General features: G+C 39.2%; 2 protein-coding genes across 4 annotated transcripts in view; both read right to left on the reverse strand.

Moving 5' to 3' along the window:
- Positions 1-1,331: 1,331 nt before the first annotated feature.
- Positions 1,332-7,536, reverse strand: ADGRF4 (adhesion G protein-coupled receptor F4). The gene is made up of 7 exons (XM_031504550.2): positions 6,365-7,536; positions 5,950-5,986; positions 5,662-5,822; positions 4,435-4,692; positions 2,418-3,782; positions 1,531-1,572; positions 1,332-1,451 (listed from the first exon to the last, which is right to left on the reverse strand). The coding sequence occupies exons 1-7, from the start codon at positions 6,440-6,442 to the stop codon at positions 1,359-1,361; spliced, it is 2,034 nt and encodes a 677-aa protein (XP_031360410.2). The 5' UTR covers positions 6,443-7,536; the 3' UTR covers positions 1,332-1,358.
- A 4,477-nt stretch (positions 7,537-12,013) lies between these two features.
- CD2AP (CD2 associated protein) overlaps positions 12,014-25,051 on the reverse strand; it is a 76,238-nt gene continuing 63,200 nt past the window's right edge. For all 3 annotated transcript variants that reach the window (XM_021529765.2, XM_021529764.2, XM_021529766.2), the window contains 6 exons: positions 24,135-24,277; positions 17,958-18,073; positions 17,117-17,203; positions 16,252-16,421; positions 15,469-15,532; positions 12,014-14,320 (listed from right to left, as the gene is read on the reverse strand). In XM_021529765.2, the coding sequence (XP_021385440.1) occupies positions 14,279-14,320; positions 15,469-15,532; positions 16,252-16,421; positions 17,117-17,203; positions 17,958-18,073; positions 24,135-24,277 (622 nt within the window). In that variant the 3' untranslated portion in view covers positions 12,014-14,278. The remainder of the gene's footprint in view (positions 14,321-15,468; positions 15,533-16,251; positions 16,422-17,116; positions 17,204-17,957; positions 18,074-24,134; positions 24,278-25,051) is intronic.

Here is a 25,051-nt window from a genome sequence, read left to right on the forward strand (position 1 = left end):
TGTTTACACTCAAGTTTACAAAAGTGGATGACTCACATCTTTCCCCTCTGTTATGCCACAGTAAACACCTACACGTGGTTTCTTCCACCCAGGTGAGTGACAACATCGACCCAAATTCCCAAGCACACACAGTCATAGTTTCTACATCAAGTTTTGCCCAGTGACATCACTCAATATTTTTATCAAATGTTGCTGAGTCATGGGATTAGTGACATTTCTATCTGTTGTTACCAGACTATTACATTGATGGTGTTTTGAGGGAATTTTAACTTTCAAACTTTCAGTCCTGACCTAATGCCTGACAAGATGTGAAACATCTTTACTGGATCTTCCTGGAGCTGTAATCTCCAAGTTGCACAGTCTCTCCTGCCCCAAATGACCCATTTCAGAGAGGAGGAATAGCTGCCTTAAACCCTTTATTTTCCCCTCATAAGTCACATACATTTGAACACAGAGTCACTGGAAGACCCTCTGCAGCTTCAATACAAGGATAATAACTGAGTAATAGACCGGATAAAAGGCAAAGAAATGATCTTTCCCATGTCCAAACTGGACTGACACAGTTTCTTTTGGCAGACAGCAAAAACACTGCAGGTAATTCTTGAGACACCTAAAGGGCATTCCCTTTTATAAATACTGTGTGAAACAACTAAGCCTTGGTACCAAAAGAAATCTAAGGACAACAGACAAAAGTTTTCCAGTAGAGGTAGGAAACACCAGCTCAGTGATGTCAACACTTCAATTCTGCCAAAGTTTTTGTAGGAAGCTGCTAAAACACAGTTTGTTTCCTTAAGGTTGAATTGCTTTAACGAATTGTTCTGATATTTAAAAGAACCTTAAACTCTCATGAGTGCACATCAATTAGCATCAAACACATTGGCTGGGCTCTGAGTGGTTTCCATCCCTCAGATGAAAGCAGAACAATCCTCTGACACACTAAAGCAGTCCTGCTGGCATACACATCCATATTTTTGTGAAGGCAGCAAACAAGTCATTATATTGAGATTTCTGATTCCTAATTCTGTTCCTTCCTTATTCAGTGACCTTAAAGTAAATCTAATATGGGGGGAAGAAAGTTACTGGGACTGTCTACCAAAAGGGATTTGACAGCTGCAGGTGAAGAGATTGGTTAAAAATACTACTTTTAACTTTGTAACCACAGCAGTAGGTTATGCAGGAATCACCAAAATTTATTGATTGCCACTTCTGATCTTTAGCAGCTTAATATCCTGAGCAGACTTTTGAGATACATGTATGTCCTTCAGCAAGAATTTTAATTTGAAAAATGTTACCTGGTGTAAGATGTAGTGGATGGTTCCATTCTTCCAACATACAAACAAGGTTTGTAAATTGGTAAATTAGCCATTTATGGGAAAATAAATAAACTTTACCTTTTCTAGACCCCACTTCCGCCTTGATGAAAGGCAGTTCATCCTTAAGGCTTCTCTTGTCTGCAGATTTAAATAAAAAATATTAAAGGGACCAGTTTCTCAAGGTGTAGAAAATGCTCATATAATCCAGAATAAGTACCTTTCTGTCCAGAAGTGTCCCAAACAACAGGATGAAGAATCCCTAAGAAATTACAAAACCAGTTAACAAAACTAGCATAAGCACATGTTATTTCTTAAGTATTTCTAGATGACTTTTCATTAAGGACAGATCTCATCACCTGTGATTCAGGTAACAGCAATGCACAAAATAGGTTTATCCTCCCAGGTCTCTGGGAATATCAGGAATGGATATAACCTGTGTTAATGCTGACTATGAACTGGACTGAGGGGTAACAAACCAGGAGTTTCTCAGCCCACCGAGTGCAGCCTGATCCAAGAGCTAAGGCAGACTGGGTGTGCAGCAGTGCATCATGTAACACTGGATGTTTATGCTGATGAGTTAATCAAACCATGGAGCCAGCTATGGAATGGAATGGTTTGGGTTGGAATTGACCTTAAAGGACATCCAGTTCCAAGCCATGGGCAGGGACACCTTCCACTACACCAGGTCTCTCAGAGCCCCATCCAGCCTGGTCTTGAACATTCCCAGAGATGGGGCACCCACAGCTTCTCTGGGAAATCTGTGCCAGTGTCATCTTCACTGGAAGGGAGAATTTTCTGTGTAATTGTTAATTGATGAGGATCAGACATCTTTGCAGTTATGGACATTAAGTGGTGTATTTTACATCTAACAGAAATTAATCACAGGATTATTTCTTCATCCCACTTCAAACCAGACCAGTTTGCCCCATGACTCATCAGCACCTAAACCACCAACCCGTGATGCCTCGTGCGTGCACAAAGGGAAAGCACCGAGTGGAAGGGAAAGCTGAGGTCCTGCTTTTCACACACACCTGCTGCCAGCACCTCTTTATGCCAGGCTCAAGGTCTGAGCACACACACTACTCCCAGTGTCCCAGAGCTTACCTGGAAGGCGTTCAGCAGCGCAAAGACGATGTGGAAGGCCAGAGAGCGGCTGTCGATGATTGTGGCTAACCCAAACCCCCAGGTGAGGCCCAGCAGAGGTGTCAGAAGGGCAACGTTTTTGCTGACTCGGATCACGCTGTTCAAATCCTGTGACTTGCAGCCTTCTCCAATGGAGGATCTCCCAGTCTTCACCACAACCACGACCACCACAATGAGATTCATAACAATGATGCTCAGGGCAGGTATAACAAAAGCCAAAATGGCTTTTGTCTCATACCAATTGAGCCAGCAAGCTCCACTCCTTAAATATCCATTTTTCGGTTCAGTAATAGCAACAGTGAGGATAGATATAACCAAGGGACATCCATATCCAATAGACAATGCTGCAGGTAAGAATACAGATCTTGTTATCTTAAAAAAAATTAATAATAATCCATAGAGAATTAAGAGGCCCAAGGTAAACATCCAAAAAAACAGGGCAAGATAGAAAAAGTGAAGGAAAAAAGTGACTGCCACACACAGCTGGTAGTTTAGGGCTGTATTGTGCACAATGGCTGCCAGGATGAACAGGATATCTGCGACGAGAAGCGAGGCAGCGATGTTGACCAAGCAGAAGTGGCGCATGTAGGTTATTTCGGTTTTCGTGGCGTGCTGCCAGACCACAGCCTCGATGAGGAGGCAGAGGACCAGGCTGAGAATGGACAGGCCCAGGCCCACCCGTGTGATGGCATCCAGCAGCGAGCTGCGCGGCGCGGCCGGGGCCATCAGGATGGAGAAGGAGCTGTAGGCGCGGCGCCGGTGGGCGCAGACACAAACCACGGCGGTGACGTTGTGGGCGCGCACCTCGCACGCCCGCGGGTCCCAGCGCCGCTCGGCCGAGTGCCACGCCACGCACTGAGCCCCCACCTGCTCCAGCTTGTTCAGCTTCTCAAAGGTCAGCAAAATGTTCTGGAGCTCCTCTGGCAGCAACACCGACAGCACCATCCCGTTCACAAAAGCGGGGTCTGGCTGGGTGCTCTCTAGCACGGCTCCGAGCGTTGGAAATGCAACGCTGATGGCTTTGGAAGCCCTGGGTAACCTCAGCAGCTCTTCCTCTGGAATCACCACCTGCCCAGTAATATTGCCTGTGCTACTGAACTCCATGGAAAAGTCAAAGCTCTTTCCTGAAGTGTTTCTGTGTATGCTGTAGCCTTTGGTGGCGATGAAGGGCTCCTGGATACTTTCTGACCCATTTCTTAGAAGAAGTTTCCCAGCAAATAAATTCACTGAGTCCAGTAATATTGAACCAGCATTTCTGTCCTTTACAAAAGCCCAGTTGGAAATGATGGAACTGTTCAGAATATGGTTTGCTATCCTGCTGTAGCTCTGAAACAAACAAGCAAAATAAAATTAATTTGTTTTATGATATAAGAAATCAAATATTATTCTCCTGGCAGTGCCTCCAAAAAGGCAAAGTGATTTCTATAAAAGAAATAATCCTTTTGACAATGAATATATTCCAATGACCCATCCCAGTCAAACCCCAAACATCTCATTACTAGAACTGTCATATCCTCTTCATATTCTACATCAAAAGATGATTGCAAAAGTAAACATAAAGCAAAAAAGGACACCATACTTCTATTCCAGATGCTGACCCACAGTGCAGGTCTGATTTTTACCACCCTCTCTGTATTTCTTCCCCTGTTCTCTGAGTTCACCAGGGAAAGATTTCAGCTGTTGTACAAGGCTGCCTTCCCTACAGTGTCGTACTTCAGAAAGCAATTCTTCCTTGTACTGCTAGCCCATGCCTGCAACAGCAGCTCCTGAAAACCTTTGCTTTTATAGAAATTCAATTCCACAGGCTATTTTCACCCACCACACATGAATAAGTCAAAAAGTTTCTCTGCTAACAAAATATCTGGAAATGCATTCCAGGTGATCTCCATGTGACCTGCAGCCACCACTTCATTGGACAGTGCTTGTGGAAGCTCTGTAAAGATCAGAAGTACCTCCCAAAGCCAATAAAAGTAAATACCTGCATTTTTCCTCTAGTGACATTCTCTGATAGCAGCAGGGAGATCTTCTTTAGCAATTCCACTATATCAGCAATGTTTCCTGGGATGGCTGGTGAAGACAGGATATCTGGGATGATGCATGAAAAGTCAGCTTGGCAGCTATGATTCCCAGCACCAAAATGTTTTGCTCCATCTCCAGGCTTCCCATGCCCTAGCTTTCCTCCTCCTACAAAAGGAAGATGTTCTCCAGAGCATGGGAGTTCACTTTGGGATATCCTCTGGAGGGAGGAAATAGATTTGAGACAATTAATGAAAAGAATTAAAATGAAGCCACTGCTACAACTAGGCAAGAGATGCAGTGCTGGGTGTGCAGAGAAGGTGCCAGATGGACTGAAACCAGGACCAAAGCTCACCTGAGAAGAATATCATGGTTTTGCTACACATGTGAAGGAAGGGAAAAGAACTAAATGCAGTGTCACTTGATTAAGTGACTTGATTAAGGATCTTGCAGCAGAGGAGAATCTGTCATAAATCTTCTGATTATTACACACTGTCATGCTGTTCTTTCCTCATTTTCATCCTATTGTGTTCTTATCTTGATTTAGATCCACGTGAGAAACACCAGCCAAGTGAAAAAGACAACTTCATTTCTGAATTATGTTTCCACACAAGACTCCCCTATCACCTGAGATAAGATTGTGAAAGAACTAGAGCAAAGTCTGATGATGAGTGGATCTGGGAATGTTCAGCCTGGAAAAAAGAAGGCTCAAGGTGGGACCGTATCACTCTTTACAACTACCTGAAAGTGGTAACAGTGAGGTGGGGGGTCAGGCTTTTCTCACAGGTAGCAAGTGACAGGACAAGAGGCCATGGTCTCCAGTCACATCAAGGGAGGTCTAGATATTAGGAAAATTTTCTGAAAGGGTGGTCAGGCCTTGGAACAGACTGCCCAGAAAAGTGATGGAATCACAATTCCTGGACATGCTCAAAAAAGGTATGGAGATAGCACTTGAGGACAAGGCTCAGGAGTGAAATGGTGCTGGTTGGATTAATGGTTTCACTCAATGATCTTAGAGGTCTTTTCCAACTTAAACAGTTCTTTGATTCCATGAACTCAGAGCCTGCTATCAAAGTAATCTGTTTTAGGACACCATCTCCCTTTGCTCAAGACTGAAAGCACACGGAAGGAGGGTCTGTCCTTGCAAGAAGTTACAAGCACAGGCCAAGGTGCTCAACAGCATCCTCACCTGAAAAAGGGACTGAACATCCAGGCTTGCACAAGCATCTGACAACATCTGCCACTTTCTGTCCTCACAGACAAAGCTTGTCTCCCCATGGAAGGAGGGAGAGCAAGGCTGAATACAAATTGCTCCATTATCTTGGCAGGGAATGAGATTTATGCAGGCATCTGGAAAATAAACCAAGCAGACACTGTTACAAGGTGAAAGACAGCATACCATGGTCTGTGATGCATCAGGGATGTGAAGTATTGATAACTGATGACATCTCACAAAGCATTAACCAAGGCACTGTACCTTGCTCATCACCAGTCTTTGATTTGTTTCTGAAAACCTGAAAAATAAGAAGTGGAACATAGAGTGAATATTTACATAAATAAGTAGATGACTCCTTGGTACAAACCAGAAAGGATTGCAAGAGGAAAATAGTCCTTTTGAGGTGCAGAATGCAGAGCTTGTGGCTCTTGGCTGATACAGACCAACTGAGAAGTCTCTACTTAAAGTATGCCTCTGTATATGAAGCCTCCAGTTGGACCCTGATACTGAAGTGACACTCTGAGCTCATGCACAGATCTCAGATGAAGAAGTTGTTTATGATGAGGGTGGTGAGACACTGGAACAGGCTGTCCTGACTGGCTGTGCCTGCCCCATCCCTGGAAGTGTTCAAGGTCACTTGATGGGGATTTGAGCAGCCTGGTCTAGTGAAACTTACCCTGGGAGTGGTGTGTGGCACGGCCAGGAAGAAGTGTGCAGCCCAAAGGAACAGGCAGTAGACCACCCTCACATCCATCACTACTCATTTGCTGATTTCCTCCTGGAAGAAAGATGTTAAAGAAATTCAGACATCTCTGTTTCCACTTTTTGAACACAGTCTGATTACTTACTAGTAAAAAAGCAGCTATGCCAGAGACTGTCTTTATTGGGCTTGCAAGGTGATTTTCAGGCATTCATAATTCATTACCTTTACTGAGAATGACTTGTGAACCCTTTCTTAAAAAAAAAATAAAAAAGGAAATCTGTTCAACACTGTAAACTGTAAGCTGGAGAGCTTATTAAAGCACCTCAGCCTGTGGGTCCCTTTTGACGTGATTTAAGACAGTCTCATCTACACTGGGTTCAATGCTCTGCTCTCCTTGGGCAGTTCCTGCCATGTGAGTAGGAAATGTGGGCACTCAGGGGCCAGAAATCAAAATATGATAAACATGGGCTAGAGTGAAGAGTTATTTCCTTTGCAGAAGGATTCAGACCTCTATTCCCTCCATGAAGTTTCCCACAGTTCTTAATAAAAGCTAAGCATCCTGGGATGCAAGTTGTTACAGCATATTTGTTGGAAAAAAATAATCAAACAAAGAAAGGGAACGAAGGAAAAACAACATGATACATCAGATCTCATTATGAGATCTTAGACATGTCCAAGGCAAAAGCAACAGCTGCTGTGGGTTCAGAAGAATTAAGACACTGATATTCTATCACCGCAAGTAGATTAATTTAATAAAAAAAAATCAAAAATAAAATGCACAAAAGTCACTAAGCTAAACCACTAAAGCAAGAAGCAAATGCACAGTGGCAAAACAGGATGACAGCTTGATCTCAAAAGAAGGCAACATGAAAAATCTCATCAAATTACCATGCCTTGAAAGAAGCCCCTCAATTTTCCCCCTGACAGACACTGATCAGCACAGATGATGCTGATGAGAAGCAGAAGGGGTCCTGCACTTGGAGAGCAGAGATGTGTTTTCCCATCCAGAGGCTCCAGACTCTCCCATCTGATAGCATCAAAGGCCCAGGCACACAGCTGCCTACCCCTTTTATTCTCTGATGTTGTCCACCATTCTATGTTTTGAGATCTGTTTCAATTTAATAATGAAATTACCATAAAAGCAAGAGTTCAACTAATGCACTGGATTTCTAAGGTAGCTCTTAAGGAGAACCTCGTGTCAGGCTCTGAATTCAGCTCTTAATATGAAAAGCATTGTTGTATTAAAAGCTAGCAGCCACTAGCTCTTCTAAGGAAATAAAATGGATCAGGAGAAGCAAAGCAGAATGTTCAGATCAATATTGCCAAAGAACGGGAGGTGGCTGGGAAACACCTACAGGTTTGGGGTGAAAGGCTGCACCAAATTCCTTTCTGATTTCTGCAGTCATTAAATGTTTATTGTGAGCTCGTAGCCCTAATTCCATTTCAGAGCTCAGAATCCTTGAGCTGATTGTGTCTCACCACTAATTAATTCACATTCATTTTGTATTTAATCACAGGTGGAACCCCACCCAGGGCTGTTACCTCTGAGTGAGGCAGAAATCTGGGACATCTCCAAGTATCTCGGGCTCACCGAGACACCAGCCCCTGCCAGCAGGGGAACACTGAGCTCGCTCGGCTGCATTGTTTGACTCATGTTGGAAACCACCCAGTCCCAGCACTGCAACAACCTGCCACGGCAGCTGGAGAAACTCGGGGCAAAACAAGCAAGACAGCAGCAAGTCACTGTTACTTTAGGAAAAAACATGGGTATTGTGACATTGGACCACATGAAAGCATAAGCAGAGAGAGGATGATTTATCTCTTATCATAAACTATCTACTGCTGATAATCCCTGCCTTTGTAAGAAGCTGTAAGCATGACACTCCTCTATTCCAGAGGCTTCTGCTCCCTCCATGTACCAGGACACAGCTACATGAGCAGCTGAGGTGTCGATACCCTCTCATCTGAAAAGAGCTTTCTAGTAAGGGGACACTTCAACACTCAGCTCAGGAGATTGTCACCAGCTGATGATCCTACTTCTCCAATTCATTCCAAAGCCCTCAACAGAAGGGAAAAAGCAAGGAGAGAGTGGATGGGCAGTGGTTACAAGACAGCAGAGTCTCTTAAAACAGCAAAAAAATAAACTGATGATGAATTTAAAAAGTAATCCCTATATTGGTTAATGTTCACAGCATTACATTCAAATCCCTTACTCTGACTCCTGTTGGTGTAAAACTGAAGTATCTTGCAAAACTCTACAGAACTATCCTCCTTTCCTCTACCCCAAGCATATCCTTGATTTTAACTACTGGCAGGATGCACTGCACAGCAGTCTGGCCCCATGTGGGTACAGCAAACAGAGGGATCTGTCCAAACAATGACAACTACAGGAGTTACAGCCCCTGCAATGCTGGACCCAAAGTCTCTGGCCAAAAGGTCCTCCATCACCTGGAATGACCTCTCCCCCCGTCCACTGCTCCAGAAAACAAACTACAGCTAAGTTTACAGCAAAAGGTGTCCTGCACAAAAAAACTACAAGCACACTTTTTACAAAATTGACATTTATACTGACCTTGCAATGATTTGCTAGAGAAATATATTTTTACAAATACTACAAACCCACAACTTCAACATTTATCAGAAGTATTAAACCCATTATTACATAACCTAATATATTGGTTTTAGGGCTTGAATGGCCATATGGCTTGCTTAAGACTCAACAAGCCACTGTAACATGATAACCTGCCATTTGCTACCAGGCAAGCCAAAGCTGCAGCAGGAGGTTTTAGTGTTAACATGGTCATCCAAGGATAAAAAGTAAAGCTCTTAATTCTTAGAAAAGTGTCAGTTGTATTTTTAAAGGAATCATAGTTGGAAAGTGTAGCTTTAAGTGAAGCAAGTTCTAAGAGTAATCTTTACATATAGCCATAAGAAAACTCAAAATTTTCTTAAAAGTGACAACACTGATTAGAGACCAATTACAAGAAAAAAAAAAAAACAAAGGTTAATTAAAATATCTAACTATTTTCACAGATGTAAAGAAAACATAAAACTAAGGAAAGAAGTGCAAAGTAAAGACAGCCTTAGCAATTAAATGCATTTTAGATTATATATGAAGCAATTTTACAGACCAGTGATAATTCTCCAGCAGCTCTGACCAATGATGTTCTGTGGAAGTACTCACCATTTTCAGAAGTCTGGGGAATACTGCGAGCAAAGGTAACCCAGCTAGGGATTCCCAAGGTCTCAGATGTGACTCTCTAACCACTCATCTGCTGCCATTCTGCCCCAGTCTCTCTCAGTCTTACCCAGCCCTGCCTCATTTGGAGTTTTCCCATGAAGAAATAATGTTGGGCAGCAGCTGCTTCTTTTCTTGCCTGACTGGATTAAGGCTGAGGAACCTGCAGATGAAGGTATTGCACTGCAAAATGACAAAACACATTATACACACGCCCACAAATCTGCCAGATTGCCACCTCTGCCAGGAGTCCACAGGGATGAGTCAGTCACACTTGTGAGGTTGGTGCCCTTCCTCCAGGTGCAGGCAGCAGCTTCTGCTCTTCTGTATTTCATAGAATCAGGAATGGTTTGGGTTGGAAGAGACCTTTAAGACCATCCAATTCCAACCCCCTGCCATAGACAGGGATATCTTCTACTGTCTAAGGTTGCTTTAAGCCCCCTCCAACCTGTTCTTAAACACTTCCGCGGATGGGGCACTCTGAACAATGGCTCTCTGAACAATCTCTTAAAAGACTTCAAAACATTAATGATCAAAATCTGGCCAAGTTAATGCATTATCCTCCATACATGCAAGAGTACACTACTGACAGCACCCTGTGCAGGTAAAAAGCCCAATGGACAAATAACCTTTTCTTCAGGGCTATCCCATCATAAAGGGTAACAGTTATCTGCTAACCTTGTGCCATGGTCACTTGTTGGCTCACTGAATATCACCTCACCTCCAAGAGCCAATTTGCAATAGCCAGAAATTCACAGCAAGTAGTTTATCACTACAGAAGAGCAATTCCTAACACTTCTTCACATAGGACTGACTTCAAACAGCTCTGGTCACTGATTTTTTTCTACATTCCTGCAGTGTTTTAGTCAGGAGCTTATGGGGTTACCTCTCGTTTTGTCTGCTGTCACAACTCCAGCCAGTCCTCAGCCACAGGCATGTCTCCAGTTTTAACCTAAAGATAGGTATTATTTATTGTTCTGCTTTGATACAGCCAGCCTCACATCTGGATCAAGTAGGAATTTAGCCAGGCATCATCAAGCACAGCCAACACAACCCACCTGAGAAGGTCAAATTACTTTACATGATACAATACCAGACAGAGATCAATTGAAAAAATACTTTAAAGTAAGAAAGCTAAAAACCAAGGTACGGACACGTTTCAGAAGGCTTCTTGTCTATGTCACCTGGAGCTGTGCTTCTACACACTCCCTGAACCTTTACTGTGATGGCAAAACTGAATGGCCCTTGATTCTCAACACCCCCTCAACATCAAGAGCTCTCTGGAGGACACAAAGTCCAGCACCCTGCAGCCCTCAGATACCCACACGCTTCTCCCAGAAAGAAACTGTGCCAATCTGGGCTCCCAGGGGGCTTGGAAAGAGATAGAAACCATGACTCCCAACAAAGAGGGAACCCCAAACCCTGACTCCAGCAGCATCAGTCTCATGCTTTTTGGGGTTGTTTGCATTCCTCAGGCACCTACAGGGAGGGGTTTGTCTTCTCAGCTCTTGCAAAATCCAATTACCCAAGATCTGCAACCAGCCATGCTCATTACATGCTTTCTCAGAGATCAGAAACGTCTTGGATAACTTTTAGAGCAGCCAAAAGGCAGCTGTGTGAACCTGGGTTTACTATCTCCTTTGGAAAGAGGTAACAACAGACTTGTGCTATCTTAATGAATACAAGGTATTTATTTAAAAGTTCAACAAATACTTTGCTATACAATTAAAATCTTGCAATAATCACAGGTTTCCAACAGAAATTAACTTCCATGAATATTAATGAAAAAAATTCATCTTTGTGGGAAAAAAAAAAATCAAGTACACCTGTAATTTTGCTTTTTTTAAACTATACCTTGTGTACTACCAAAAGATTTTTAGAGAATCTTTAGACTGAATGAAAACCTGACAGTTTAAAAATGCCCTTCTGCTGTTCTGCTCTTTATGTGCCTATCCCATCTTCCATATCCCTATTAAACATGCCATATCCTCAGTTTTCAGTCCTTCACTATATACTTAAGAGGGAATTCAAACATGCATTTATCCATCGTACTGAGTGGCAAGAGGGATCTTAAATAAAGCCTCTGAAGATGCACAGTAAGGTCAGTTCGATATGGGCCAAGAAGAAAAAAATGGGGGAATTAACAGATCCTGAGAAGTTAAAAACTCCCAGTTACCTTTGCAAAGGAAAACGGAGCTTTCCAACTGTTTGGATCCTAAGCCACCCTGTTATAAGGAGCCAGAGCATCCCAGTGAGTAAATGGAAATCTGAAAACTTTAAAGGGGACTATTATAAATACTTTGCTTCCACCCCCTATACTCCTTCTTGGAAAGAATTTAAGGGCATACAAGACAATCCTGAACAGAAGTGAACAGATGCCTGAAGAGGTTTTTATACTCATTTTATTTGCTGAGTTTGGATAGCATGCATCATTTTACAGCACCAGTAGACAAGTCAGTGAAGCACACTGCTCTTAGGAACTTGTACTGTGGAATGTCTCCAAAACTATTACCCTCTCCCCCCTCCACTCCAGTATGTAACACTAGCTGAAGACAAGACAGACACACATCAGGGAAACTTCCTTATGGCTACAAATACTCATAGCAGCGACTTTTACAGGAGGGTTTATTAAAGCAAGTCATTGCACTTGGGTCATTTATTGCTATAGCGAACAAAGGCCATTAAATAACAAACACCTCTCATTTGTGGCTTTAACTGATTGTCTTGTTCTGTTCATCCTCTGCAAGCTCACACACAGGGCACAATTTCTGCAGAGCAATCCCTTCCAAGATTTGTTTTGTGCTCCAATCACAGTGGAGAGCTTGTATAACAAAATTGGGTCCTTCATTAGGCTCAATCCTTGTTTTTCATCACCTGCTTTACAGGCATGAATTCCAGGCATGACTTTAGTGTCTGATGAGAAGCATACAATTCCTCAATTCATTTGTGATGCACTTGGGCAATTCAAGGTTAAAAGAAAGCATTGAGTGAATCAGCTTACTAGCAATTTGACTAGCAGATATTACTCCATAACTGTATAGTGTACTGATCAGATTTCAATGAGATTTCATGAACTACTTGAATCAGGAACAAACATTTCCCAATTAACTTTTTGACACAAACTGTGGAAGAATCCCATAGTGTGTGATTCCTCTCAAGAAGTAACACTTCCATGTCACTTGAACAACTGACATACTGAATAATTACTGTATTTATGACTACTCCTATGAAGAGAAGCTTAATTACTTTCTTTTATTGGTGAAGTCGCCAAACTATGTGGCATGTTTTTGTCTTTTAAGTTACAGCAGACCAAAAGGAGATGAGCTGATTAACAGAAATAATGAATTTGACTGGCTTTCTAAAGCTGTATGTTTTTTAATTCTTTAATCAGACAAACACAGCAATAAATACCATTGTCTCCCATCACTTTGCATATTATTTGTGAATTATTCTGGTGCAAGTTTTGAGCCCAGGGTTTAAAGATAATGGTAACCCACAAGATCCCAACTTATTTTCCATGAAGTAAAGACACCATCTTGGACACCAGCATAATGATGTCAAAGCAATTGTTCCAATCACTTATTAAAATATAACGATGTTACTAAGCTTAGAGGTATGCAAGATACTGAGAAAGTTTATGGCATAAATATATAAATATTGAGAGCTTTTGAGAGCATCGAAGTTCCAAAGGGATTTATTTGGAGATATTATAAAAAAACCCTGACTATTGTAAAAACAAATCAAGATGCATACTTGAACCACTAGAAAGATTGATGACTTCAGAAACACAGAAGTACAGATGCTGTGACTTAAGGTTTACTCTTTCATGCTCTACACTGTAATATTTTAGGCACAACAGGTTAAGACTGGACTCTTGCTTTGTTTCTGTATTCCTTGCATTTTGTGGTTTAACAGTTAATTTTGTCATGATTTCGCAATTAAGTCTTAAATCCCTTTTTAATCCAATAGTGCAAGTGACAAACCGTTCTGCTGAACTACTGGAATTAGATAATTCAATCTCTCTACAATGCATAGGAGTTTCACCTGCTTCATTGCACTAACAAATTCCTATCTCATTATTAATACTATGCTGTTCATGAGTTGAGTACTCTCACTGCAGACAGGCACAACAGCATAACCCTGGGTAAGACTGCCAAAATTATACAAATATTATATATTCCTTTTTGCACGTAGGGGAAAAGTAGTGACTACAATTACAATACAGTCATTCCATCCCTTCCAGCAGACTATTTTACAGATTAGTTGCAAAGACAGATCACCCTATTTATAGTATAGATCTCTTTAAAAATTAAGCTACAGGTATTCAATAAAAATCTATTAAGAATTCCCTCTCCTTCCTATACAGATTCAGTAGTATTTTCAAGCAAACCAAAAAAATAAGGTCTGCAATTCCAGCACAGTAAGAAATAAGGCCTCTTTCATATTGGCAAAAAAATTACATCATTATTCTTTTTTTGTTTTCTTATTTCTTTGAATATAAGACTATATTCCTTTTTTTTTTTTTACTATATTTTTTTCTTTAAGACTGTAGAACACCAGAGCATCCATTATAATGAAATAAGAGTCAGTTCTCCTTGTGTTCAACTTTGAATTCCTGGTGAGTTAAAAACATTGAGTCCATAGTGGTCTCATGTAGACATCACTGCTTTCTTCAATTTTTCTATTTCAAGCTGAAAAAAACAAACATTTTGAAAAGAATATCAGTATTAAAGTAGTTATAAAATCTTCAGAGCTTTCACCAAAGTTATAACCTTTACATTTCAAAGATACTTAAGTATTGCACCATAGAAGCATTTGACAGCTCAGTATTTAAACCTGATTTGTACCATTATACTGCTAAATGAACAGGAATTTAAAATAATTAAAAATTTGACTACAGTCCTGGTATAATATTTTTAAAATATAAAAAAAATACCCTGTTTTATAAATCAGCTTGTCTGGATAAACTCTCTCTGAAGAAAGAAGTCAAAGCTGGGTTATGGAATCACCTGACAGGTCCCCGTGTAATGCTGCACCATCACCTCAGAGTAACTTCCCAAAACAGCCTTTCATGCAAAACACTGCCAGGATTAATTTGTATTTCTTGAAATTGACTCAGAGGACACCTGCAGTTACACCCTCTACATCTCCACTACATATTTAAGGCATCTTCATTGATTGCTTTACAGTCACATTAAAGAGAGAAACCAGAAGTTTCTCTCATGTGTTTCAAGCAGCTTTGTAGGCAGCAAGATGAACTATTTCACAAATAAAATTCCCTTTTGTACCAGACTGAAATAATGTCCTACAATGAGCTCATCCTGTTAACTACTTAATGGCATCATATTGTACTGCAAGTAGTGTTGATCAGTAAACTGAGGAGTGGCATTCATTCATAAGGAAATTTTTCAGATTAATTCTGTTCTTTTGGCCAATCATCCACACTTAATATTTAAACAATTCATCAAAAATTAGAGATATTTACTTTTGTTTTTCTTTTGATTACCTAAATTAATTAATAGGTCTTTCAAGCTTATAAATGCAAAGTAGTAACTGTCTCTCCTGGAATTTGTCTAGTTGGACATATTTCTAGAAAAGAGCAGAATCCAACAGCACTAAACTGAACTCCCACTCCAACCTCCACACTGACTTTTACAAATACTATTCCAGAAAAAGAAAGCTGATCTTGGATCTTCTCTGTATGTCTAAATGCCTCATGAAGCATTCATTCAATCACAAAATAAAACAGCAACACAAAGAGACTGAACAGGTTTGTTAAGACTCTCCTGTGACATCAAATCCCAGAACAAAGCCTACACACCCCTGGTGATAACATTACCTCCAGATTGCTTCGCAACAGTTTCTCTTCTTCCAAATCCTTCTTTAGTTTTTCCAGTTCTCTCCTAAAAGTAGTTAAGATAGAAACAGAACTCAGAAATGAGAAAAAGAAACTTCCCATTAATGAGGATGGGATGCACACACCTTGTTTAAATTTTACAAGTGGGATTCACAAAACAAGGCACATGCCCATCAGTGAATTATTACTCACATCAGTTGGACCACAAGTTTCTACCATCACTCAATGCTTCTTACTGCTTCTACTGCTATTCACCTATCCCTAATTTTTAATCCCAATTTTAAGGAGGCTACTTAAATGTTTGTGCTGTTATTTAATATTTAAAGTAGAATTCAACCTAAAATAACATGGCTACTTCTACATAAAGAATAAATTACTTAGAATATAAGTCATGTGAATACTGCAAGTTCTTGTGCACAGTATTACACAAGGCCTGCATCATGTACTTGTCATTACCACAAAAAATTAACTGCTTTTCCTTACAATGAAAGCACAAACTGTTTAAGAAATACTGTCAAAAAGATGTAATGGATGCAGGAGTGCAGAGCATGAGGGAAAAAATATGTACAAATTCAAAAAATATCCTGACATCACATTTGTACATATTTAGGACATTTAGTAGGACCAATGTCAATAGGAAATACCTGAATTTATGTATTAATATGTTATTAGCACAGAATAGCTGTCTTATTTTAAAGTCTAGCATTTAAAACATTTATAAGATGTCTATATAATACTTTGCAGATTGACAAAGGAAATATTTACCCATGCTCTTTCTTCAGGGCGTCTACTAAACCCATTAAATCATTAACCTGAGTCCTGAGCTCTTCCACAGAATTTTTTTCATCATTTTGGAGGTCTCCAGGTAAAAAGTCGAGTATGACAGAACTTGGTCTCTGAGATGAAGGTGGAATCAGTGGGCTGAATGCAGATGGCTAAAAAATAAATTGGCAGAAAGTTAAGAAGTGAAATCTTTACGAACTAAATGTTTACAGCATACAGTACAGGTTGTACCAGGATGGGAGCTAAATGTGCATAATTTGCCTTAATTTTCTACCTAAAAGGTAAAAAAAAAAAAAGTACAGTTTGAATGGATTATTGTAGTATATGAGGTAGTTACTTTATACAGCTCTTAATTAATGATTAACCTAAGGTTCCTGTAATCACTAAAAAAAGTACTTACACTTCAGTCCTCTTCACTTAAAAAAAAAAGTGATTCCATTAAATCCACTGGGTCATTATAAATAAATGTTTGCACACTCTGCTGATCTGCTCAGTTATTCTGTCTGTCAGGAGACTGAAAGCTGAACAGATATGGAAGTGCACTCTGCTGATTTGCTCAGTTATTCTGTCTGTCAGGAGACTGAAAGCTGAACAGATATGGAACTTATTTGGGAAATACCACCTGATACAGCAGTTCTCATCAGAACTCATGCACTTTGTAAAGTATAAATGAAATTCAATTCTAAATTGCTTACTTTGAACTTCATACTAAATGACTCAGCTCACTTGTACTTAACTACAAGCACTGGCATTCAGATGGTTGCATGAACCTGTACTGGAAATGCAAACAAGATGACCAGAACACCAAGCTGCCTGGTACTCCTCTGGCTCCTTGGTAGTATCATACCTTCTTTGTTTCAACTGGCTTTGGTTTGGCACTTTCTTCTTCTTTCTGCACCTTCAAAATTTTTTCTGGACCCATATTTTGACTTGCCTGGCAAACCATTCATAAGAAATGAAAAGGTTTTCAGAATTAAAAACAACAAAACTTAAAAGTAAATTAAAAAACCTTTCACATGTTTATAAAAATGCAATAGTAAAGGAAAAAACCAAGTAACAAAACTTAAATTGCTACACTAGCAGACTTTTCTGTCCCTGACAGTCAGAAGTTTCCTTCCCCACATTTAGCTGAACTTAAACACAAGAATCTTGGGCAGGATTTTCGAGCATATTTGCAATACTTAAGTCTGTGATACTTTTGGGAGTCTGTAGGTGCTTCCATAAAACACAAATGGGCAGTAACTGCAGATGGTAACTGGCATGACTATGCAACATCCAATGACAAAAACTGATTTCAAGGACTCTGCACCCCCTGCTTCTCACTGTCTGCCAACCTTACATCAGCACTAAGCTCATGAGCCCCTCATTATAGCAGCATTAAATTACAAATTTATAGTGGCCAATTGTCAAAGTCACTGAAGACACTTCCAGATCTATTTCACCATCAATGAGGCCAGAAGAGCTGAATATCTCCTGCAGCAACACCCCATGGAACAGAAACCCTCCTTCAGCTGCAACACAGTTCCCTGCTGGGAATGGATCTCCCTGCACACAAAACCTACAGGAACTGAACCCCTGCAGCATTTTGCTCTTCAGATAAATATCTCAAAAGACTGTTCCCCAGTGTAGTCCTTTCCTGGGAAGCAGTTTTTAGTTCCCTACTAGGAGAACACCCCCAAAATACTCACAGGACTACTGCTATTGAAACGGGAAGGCAGCCTCCTACCAGGCATCTTGGGCCGGTTCGCAGTCGGGTGTGACAGATTCTCTGAGGTAGCTATTACATCATCAAAGCTTAACAGATCTACAAAAAGATGAAAACAGAGACCACCATCAAGACCAGAAGGTTTCGCTGAGTTCTTTATATCACTTTTTTTTAACTTGAGACACAAAAAGAATTATCAGAATTCTTATTGTTTGGAGGATTTTTAACATACAGAACACATGAGGTATCTGAAACAACAGCATGACTTTGACATATATGGGAAACTGTATTTTTCCCCTTGAAAAAAAAGTAAGAGTTAATTCAACTAGGGCTTAAATTCAAGTTAATTTGTGTGAAGAGAAGAAATGCTCTAGCAACACGGCAGCATCTGCAGGAACTATGCTTATTACCTTTTCTAAGAGCTGCCATATTCAACTACTTGAGAGTGTATTTTCTTGTAACTGAACTTGCATGAAAAGCATGAAAATGCAAGTTTAGTGACTAAGACAAAAATAAAAGCAAAATGGTAAATTACATACTGGTGTACTCCGCACACTGGTGAAAGCTAACAAGACATTAACTGCACCTATGTCTGTGCAGGGTAGTTTTTTTCATGTTCACTATCTAAAGGTAATACAAAATTTCATCAAGACTTTAATAAAACATTTCAAAACTCTACTCTCGTAATTTATTCAATCACACAGATCTCTTTGCTCATTACTCTCTTTATGTTCACACCTCTAGGTAAACCCTCTCTCTCAGATCAGCAGAAATGCTTCACATCCTCTGGGAACAGGCAACTTCAGGAAAAAAGTTGATAATAGAAAGAACTGACCACAACTAGTCTTAGTAGTGTAAGTATTTCACCTAAGTAACAACAGCACTTGGCCTTTTCTCCACAAAAATAAATATACTTACCTGGCAACAGATGTCTAGTAAGATTGAGTGGTGGTTTTTATTTAAGCATTGACAAAAGTTTACAGTTATTATATATCTAATTTACCACCCAAATTCATCACTTATTCTATAGATTGACACTAAAATGCCACACAGTATTTATTATAGGCACCATAAACAACATTCAAGATTTTGGGTTTGTTTTTTTCAATGATCTCTGATTCTCACTTGACATTATGATTTAGCAAACTGAATCTATGATCTCTTTTCCTGCATTCCTATTAAAGGTCAGATAAGAAAAAAGCCTTGGGTACATTGAGCCAGACTATTCATACCCCTTCAGTGCCTGGATGTCTTAAAATCATGTTTTACTCATACATTGTCAAAGCTAATTTATACTTGTAGGTACTCAGTTTTCCACTGAATGTTTTACTTGATTTTAATGTGTTCTCATCATTAATATCCTTGAAGGCCTTAGAGCATTCAGCTCCTGGACAGCCCCGACCAGACTTACTTCATCACCCATTCCTTTATAGTACTGTTACCAATCAGTTTTGCTGCTTTTTATCTCTAATTAAGAGAAAGTCAAGATAGTCTTCTGTAAACATGCAATCACACCTGCAATTAAACAAGCAGGGGAGGAAAAAAAAAAGAAAGAAGAAACAGAAGAGTGATGAATGGCAAGCAGCTGACGGAAAAGAGGATGAGGGAGAAATAAATGAGAAGGGATTTCCATTCTGTGTCAATAAAATATTTCATTTAATACACTGCAAACAACAATGACCACAGGGTCATCTGCATGGTCTTTACTCAATTCTCAGAAATCTCAGAGTGCAAAGCTGTCAGAGTCACAGTTTGGGCTGGAAGGGACCTTAAGATCACCCAATTTGAGCCCCTGCCATAGGCAGGAACACCTTCCACTAGACCAGGTTGCCAAAGGGCAAATTAGGATTTATGTTAGTTAGGTATCATTGAAAAGGTAATAAGAAAAATTTTTATTCCTTTTTCTGTTATCTCACTAATTTCTGACTTTAAATGATCCTTCTTTTTGCCATTCCACAGAAATGACAAATCATTATGCAAGAAATTTTAAGTAAGAATTATAAATTTAGCTGCTATTATGACTGTAATGCCAGTCCTGCCTCCATGAACAGTAACGTCAGGCATGTTAAGAATATTAAAAATATATTAAGAAAAATGTAAAGTTTGAAAAAAAACTCACAATATTTGACAAGACTTAAAGACTGCTAGAATTATGAACTGTGTACTATTTGAATATAAATGGTGGGATGATACAAAAGCCAAAGATTTTGTCCATATTTCTAAGAGCTTCTAAAGTAATTTGTTACACCTGAGGGAATTGTTCAACATTAAGATTTTGCCAGCAGATTCCAATCAGAGGGAATTCTGACTGTACTTGAATTTTTGTTTTTACTTTACCAATTTATTGCTTTGGTATAGGGAAGAAATTAAAACACAGGTTGGCGGAGATTAGGGTTTAGTTTTTGGTAGTGGTGGTAGGTTGATTGGTTTTACTGCGGGCTTAGGGGGTTTATTTGATTTTTTCTTTTTAAACAGCATTTTCAGTTATTTTAGAGAAAATTTAGCCAATAAACCATTAAACCAATAGAGATTCTGATGAAATCCATTGAAAGTTCACAGTCTACCTACACCTATTTCAGTCAATAAAATGATTTATCAAATAAGATTGGCACAGACAGCCTGTCAGCAATTGTTAAAGGAAATCCCATCATAGTGCCAAAAGAGCAATAACACACATCTGGAGATAATCTGGGTCAAAAAAAGGACTGTATGACTGAGCAAGAGTACCTTTCTAAGAAGATGAGCTAAACCTATAGTTACATAGCATGGATTATTAGAAATGTTTCCTCTACAAGCTTACCATGGATCCACCACAGAGCTGTTAGGAGCTTTGACAGGCACAATTAATGAGAGGCTTTGTTAAGATGTGTGAATGTTTCAAGTGTATTCATTGTAGCTCGTCTTAGAAAGTCTTCACAAAAAGAAGCAAAGCTGAAGGGTGGCTGAAGAAATCATGGTTCCACCATCTCATGTGGCTGGGGTTTAAATACCCATGATAGAAGTGAAATGCATCCAGTATTTCGGAAGCTAAGAACTCACATTAATCTGTGGAGTAAAAAGATGCTGCCCTTTCTCATCTTACTGAGATTTCCTCCAAAAATTCAGGGGACAGCTATAAGCTATAAAATATTTGTGCCCAAAAGCTTAATGATTGTGTTCTTTGTGTGTACAGAATGATAAAGCCATTCAACCTACATACACCAGATGTGCTAAAGGTACTGAACACATTTCACTACAAACAAACACTAAGTTTGGCTTATCAATAGCTGTACTGTAAATTCTTTTCTTACTTTTAGTCCCCACCAGTTCCTAAAGGAAAAGCCTACTTAAAGTAACTTCTTTAACAGCTAAGGAAAACAGGCATTCAAACAAACAAAAAAAAGTGCATTTTTAAGAGAAACCCCAAAATTTTAGTACCAATAATTGCAACTGAAAACCACGCTCACAATGTTAAGAAGAGGATGTGTATGGAATAAAGCATTTGGATTTCCTTAGAGATTGTTATCTTACCAAAATGGAGAAGGGTAGGGTAATTTCCTGACACGTAAGAAGGGAAACATGGCAAACAGGATAGGAAACAAAATCTGGAAAGAAAAGTCAGGAGAGGAATGTCTAGAAAAAGATTCTGAACAAAAAAATTATTTTACAAAGCAGGAAAAAGAAACATTTGTAGAAGAAACAGAACTGCTTTACATGTTCAGCATGCCAATATTACAGCTTTAGTCTTTTACAGTACTTGATTCTAATCAGAGAAACATTTATGCAATTTTTCAATTAAAACTTCAAGAGGAGTTATTTTAATGTGATCAATGTTTCTAAATGGTTCTGATTATTTGTCCTTATCTGATGCCTGGTGACATAATTTTGATATGGGGTGGGTTGGTTTCTTCATAACAGAATATTTACAGCTTCTTATGCTAAACTGAAAGTGGCTCAATCTAAACCTCACTTCATGGTCAAACTAAGGACCCATATTAAAAAAAAACCTCACAAAAATGCATTTACCTCAGGATCATAATCTGAAGAGGGGGGAAGAAATAAAAAATGCTCTGGTAGAGTAGTTGCCAGCCCTATTAATAGCTATTCTAGTTACTGTAAGGTTAAACAGTCTTAAAAGTTATATAAGGACCCAATATCTTATTTTTATAGTTTTATATAGCCTTGGCTGCCCAGGGTATTATGTCTTTAGCAGCACAGTATGTAGAGAATTACAGCATGAGATTCATTACATTTTACTGGTAGGAGTTTGGATCAGCCCTTTTTCACAAGAGTAGTAGGACTGATTTATGCAGATTGTTTTAAGGAATGATAGTTTGACAAAATAGAGGATTTCTGAAACTTTCCTGCAGCTGCAGCTCCTTGACCCTTCTCAGTGATGCAGCCCCACATGAACTGCCTGAGCCTCCTTTGCTTTCTGTGCACCAAACACAACTGAACAGACCTCACCCATGAGCCCCTTGTGCACCCCTGTGCCCTGCCCCATCTAGGTATTAAAACCTTCCATTTCTCCAGAAGCCTGTAAAAACTTCTGTTAGCAAAGAAAAAAAAAAATCACTTTTTTTTTCCTTAATCTGTGTAAAATTATTCTTTTGCTATCACAGAATATTCTGAATTGTAGTATATACATGAACAGCTGACAGCACAGGTACTATGTTTCCACCCTCGTTATTAAAGATGTCAAAGTAACTGAATGTAAAGAAAAAAAAAAAGATATTCCAGCTGTTTCCATAGGGAATTTTTCCTGAGTTTAAATGATACTATGCTGTACAGTAACACATCTAACACAACATTAGAAATAATAATAGAATTTATTATACTTGTTAGAAAGCTGATAATCATAGGATGGCTTGAGTTGGAAGGGAACTTCGAGATCTTCACCTTCCACTAGACCTGGTTGCTCCAAGCCCCATCCAACCTGGCCTTGGACACTTCCAGGGATGGGGCAGCCACAGCTTCTCTGGGCAACCTGTGCCAGGGCCTCACCACCCTCACATTAAAGATTTTTTTTTTCATTATCTAATCTGAGTAGTATAACTTCTGCATTAGAGACATATATGAATTAACTTTTCCTCATATAAAGCATGTACACTTAAAAAACATATTTTAACATGCTCAATGAAAAAATGTCAGGAGTATTCTTTGTAATTCCTAAACTGCTTCAGTTCTTCTAATGCATTACTTTTATCTTCCAGATGAATTTATTATAATTTGGACCAACTATTCTACAGCTAGAATATCATAATTTGCCTTAAAAATAAATACATTTATACTATTTTTAAATTTATTATTGCTAAAATATTTTCTGAGACAAAGAGATGCATTTGAGATATGCAAGATGCACTCTGCAGGTATAATTCACTACAGCTGAAGTGGATAATCATAAAATATAAATAATTTAGACTTTAAAGAAGTATGCCCACAGCAGCTGCTCTCTGCCTAAGTGACACACAGAGGTCTGGTATCAGTTACACTGTCAGTCAAGGGCAAACGGTATCAATACAGTAGTTCAGAGGTTCTGATCATTAAATATGGGTGTTTTAACCACTATCAAGGGCTTTACTGGATGTATTTAGAATTAAGGAGATGCCAGGTTTGGTTCAAGGTGTTTTAAGCAAAGCCATAAGCATGTATTCAAATGCACAATGCTCCATGCTTTTTAAAGCCCCAATTTAAGGTATGATAAAGTCAAAATCTAGAATAGCTCTGAACTAAACCACAGGAGGCGAAAGGTAATAGCATTACTAAGAATTCTGAAGTTAGCTAGAAAAGCTAACTTAGAAAAGCAAAGTTATCTGAATTGCAAGAGCAGAAGAAACTGAAGCAGCCATTAAAAAAACAACTTCATAAAAACTCAAGATGAAAGTGGCAGTAAAAAAAAACCAAGCTTTCAAATTAGAAGAATAAACCATTATCTCTCTCTCTCTCTCTCTTCCTGCCCACTGTGCAACCCAGAGCTCAGCAGCTACCTGCAAATACCCTGCTGACATCTGCTCACCCCCTCCTGGCTCTTACCTTCAGCTGCCTACAGTACCTCTAAAAGAATACAGAGGCATAAATGCACTCAGTGCTATTTTGAGTAAATCACTCAGAAAGCTTATTCCAACCCTGTAAAACACAGCAATTCAAACAGAAAGGTCCAAAAGAACACTTATTTTCTTACCTGATTCTTTAGAGCTCTTTACCACAAGTGAATCTACCTCTACTGATTTTGGTCTGAGTGGCAACAGTTCAGAGTCTAACTTTGGTTTTGCTACTGGCTCAACTTCAGATTTTGGTCGAAGAGTAACAACTTCTCCATTAGTTCTGTGTAAGAAGAAAAAGACAAAACCTGCTTAGTCAAGAGATGAAATAGTTTAAAAGAGAAACATATCAAGAATTAGAAGTAAACTGAAAAACTACAGTAGATTTTATCACTTTCTAAAGCCTTGTTTTAGATATCAAAATTCTAGAGATCAATTCTACTCCTATGAAAACAATTTTTTCTGCTCCATCTCTTGCAGAGCTGTCAGATGTGCCAAAACCCATGTGAAAATAATCCAAAACTTTTACTCTAGGACTCTTTGGCATTTCAGTCCAAAATATTCAAATGACAGGTGAGCTGAATAACATTTTCACTAATATCTCTTGAAATAATTCAGAAACTGACTCCTTGACATTAAAGAAATCTTCCTGTACAGGAAAAAGGGCTGACAAGAACAAGTTATTTCTTGCTGGATATGGAAAAAACTACCTCGTAGCTTTTGTTCTGCCATGCATTCCTACCATATCTGCTCACATCATTCACAGACAAAAAACCCACCAAGAACAACAATGAAACAATCCAAAGTAGTGCAACCCCCACCAAAAATAAAAAAGAGTAGGAAACATTTTCTTTGACAATTCTTGCCATCACAAACCCATGCTGATCAGACCTGATCACCTGCTTGACTTGTACATGCCATATATAAACTGTGCTCCTTTCATTAATTCACTTCCCAAAGCCTGTAAATTTTACTGCAGTAGAAAAAGAGACCGCAGCCTGATCTTCCTAAATCAATGTTAAAAACATTCAGACATTTAAATATCTCTAAGATTTAA

Source organism: Lonchura striata, chromosome 3 (genome assembly GCF_046129695.1).
Source record: "Lonchura striata isolate bLonStr1 chromosome 3, bLonStr1.mat, whole genome shotgun sequence".
Lineage (NCBI taxonomy): Eukaryota > Metazoa > Chordata > Aves > Passeriformes > Estrildidae > Lonchura > Lonchura striata.

Excerpts from the sequence above, each read along its gene's own strand:
- ADGRF4 (XM_031504550.2), bottom strand. The coding sequence starts at position 6,442 with ATGGATGTGAGGGTGGTCTACTGCCTGTTCCTTTGGGCTGCACACTTC. Across the intron at positions 5,823-5,949 it reads AAAGACTGGTGATGAGCAAG|ATGCCTGCATAAATCTCATT; the intron begins GTACAGTGCCTT and ends TTTATTTTCCAG. Across the intron at positions 4,693-5,661 it reads ATGTTCAGTCCCTTTTTCAG|AGGATATCCCAAAGTGAACT; the intron begins GTGAGGATGCTG and ends TCCTCCCTCCAG.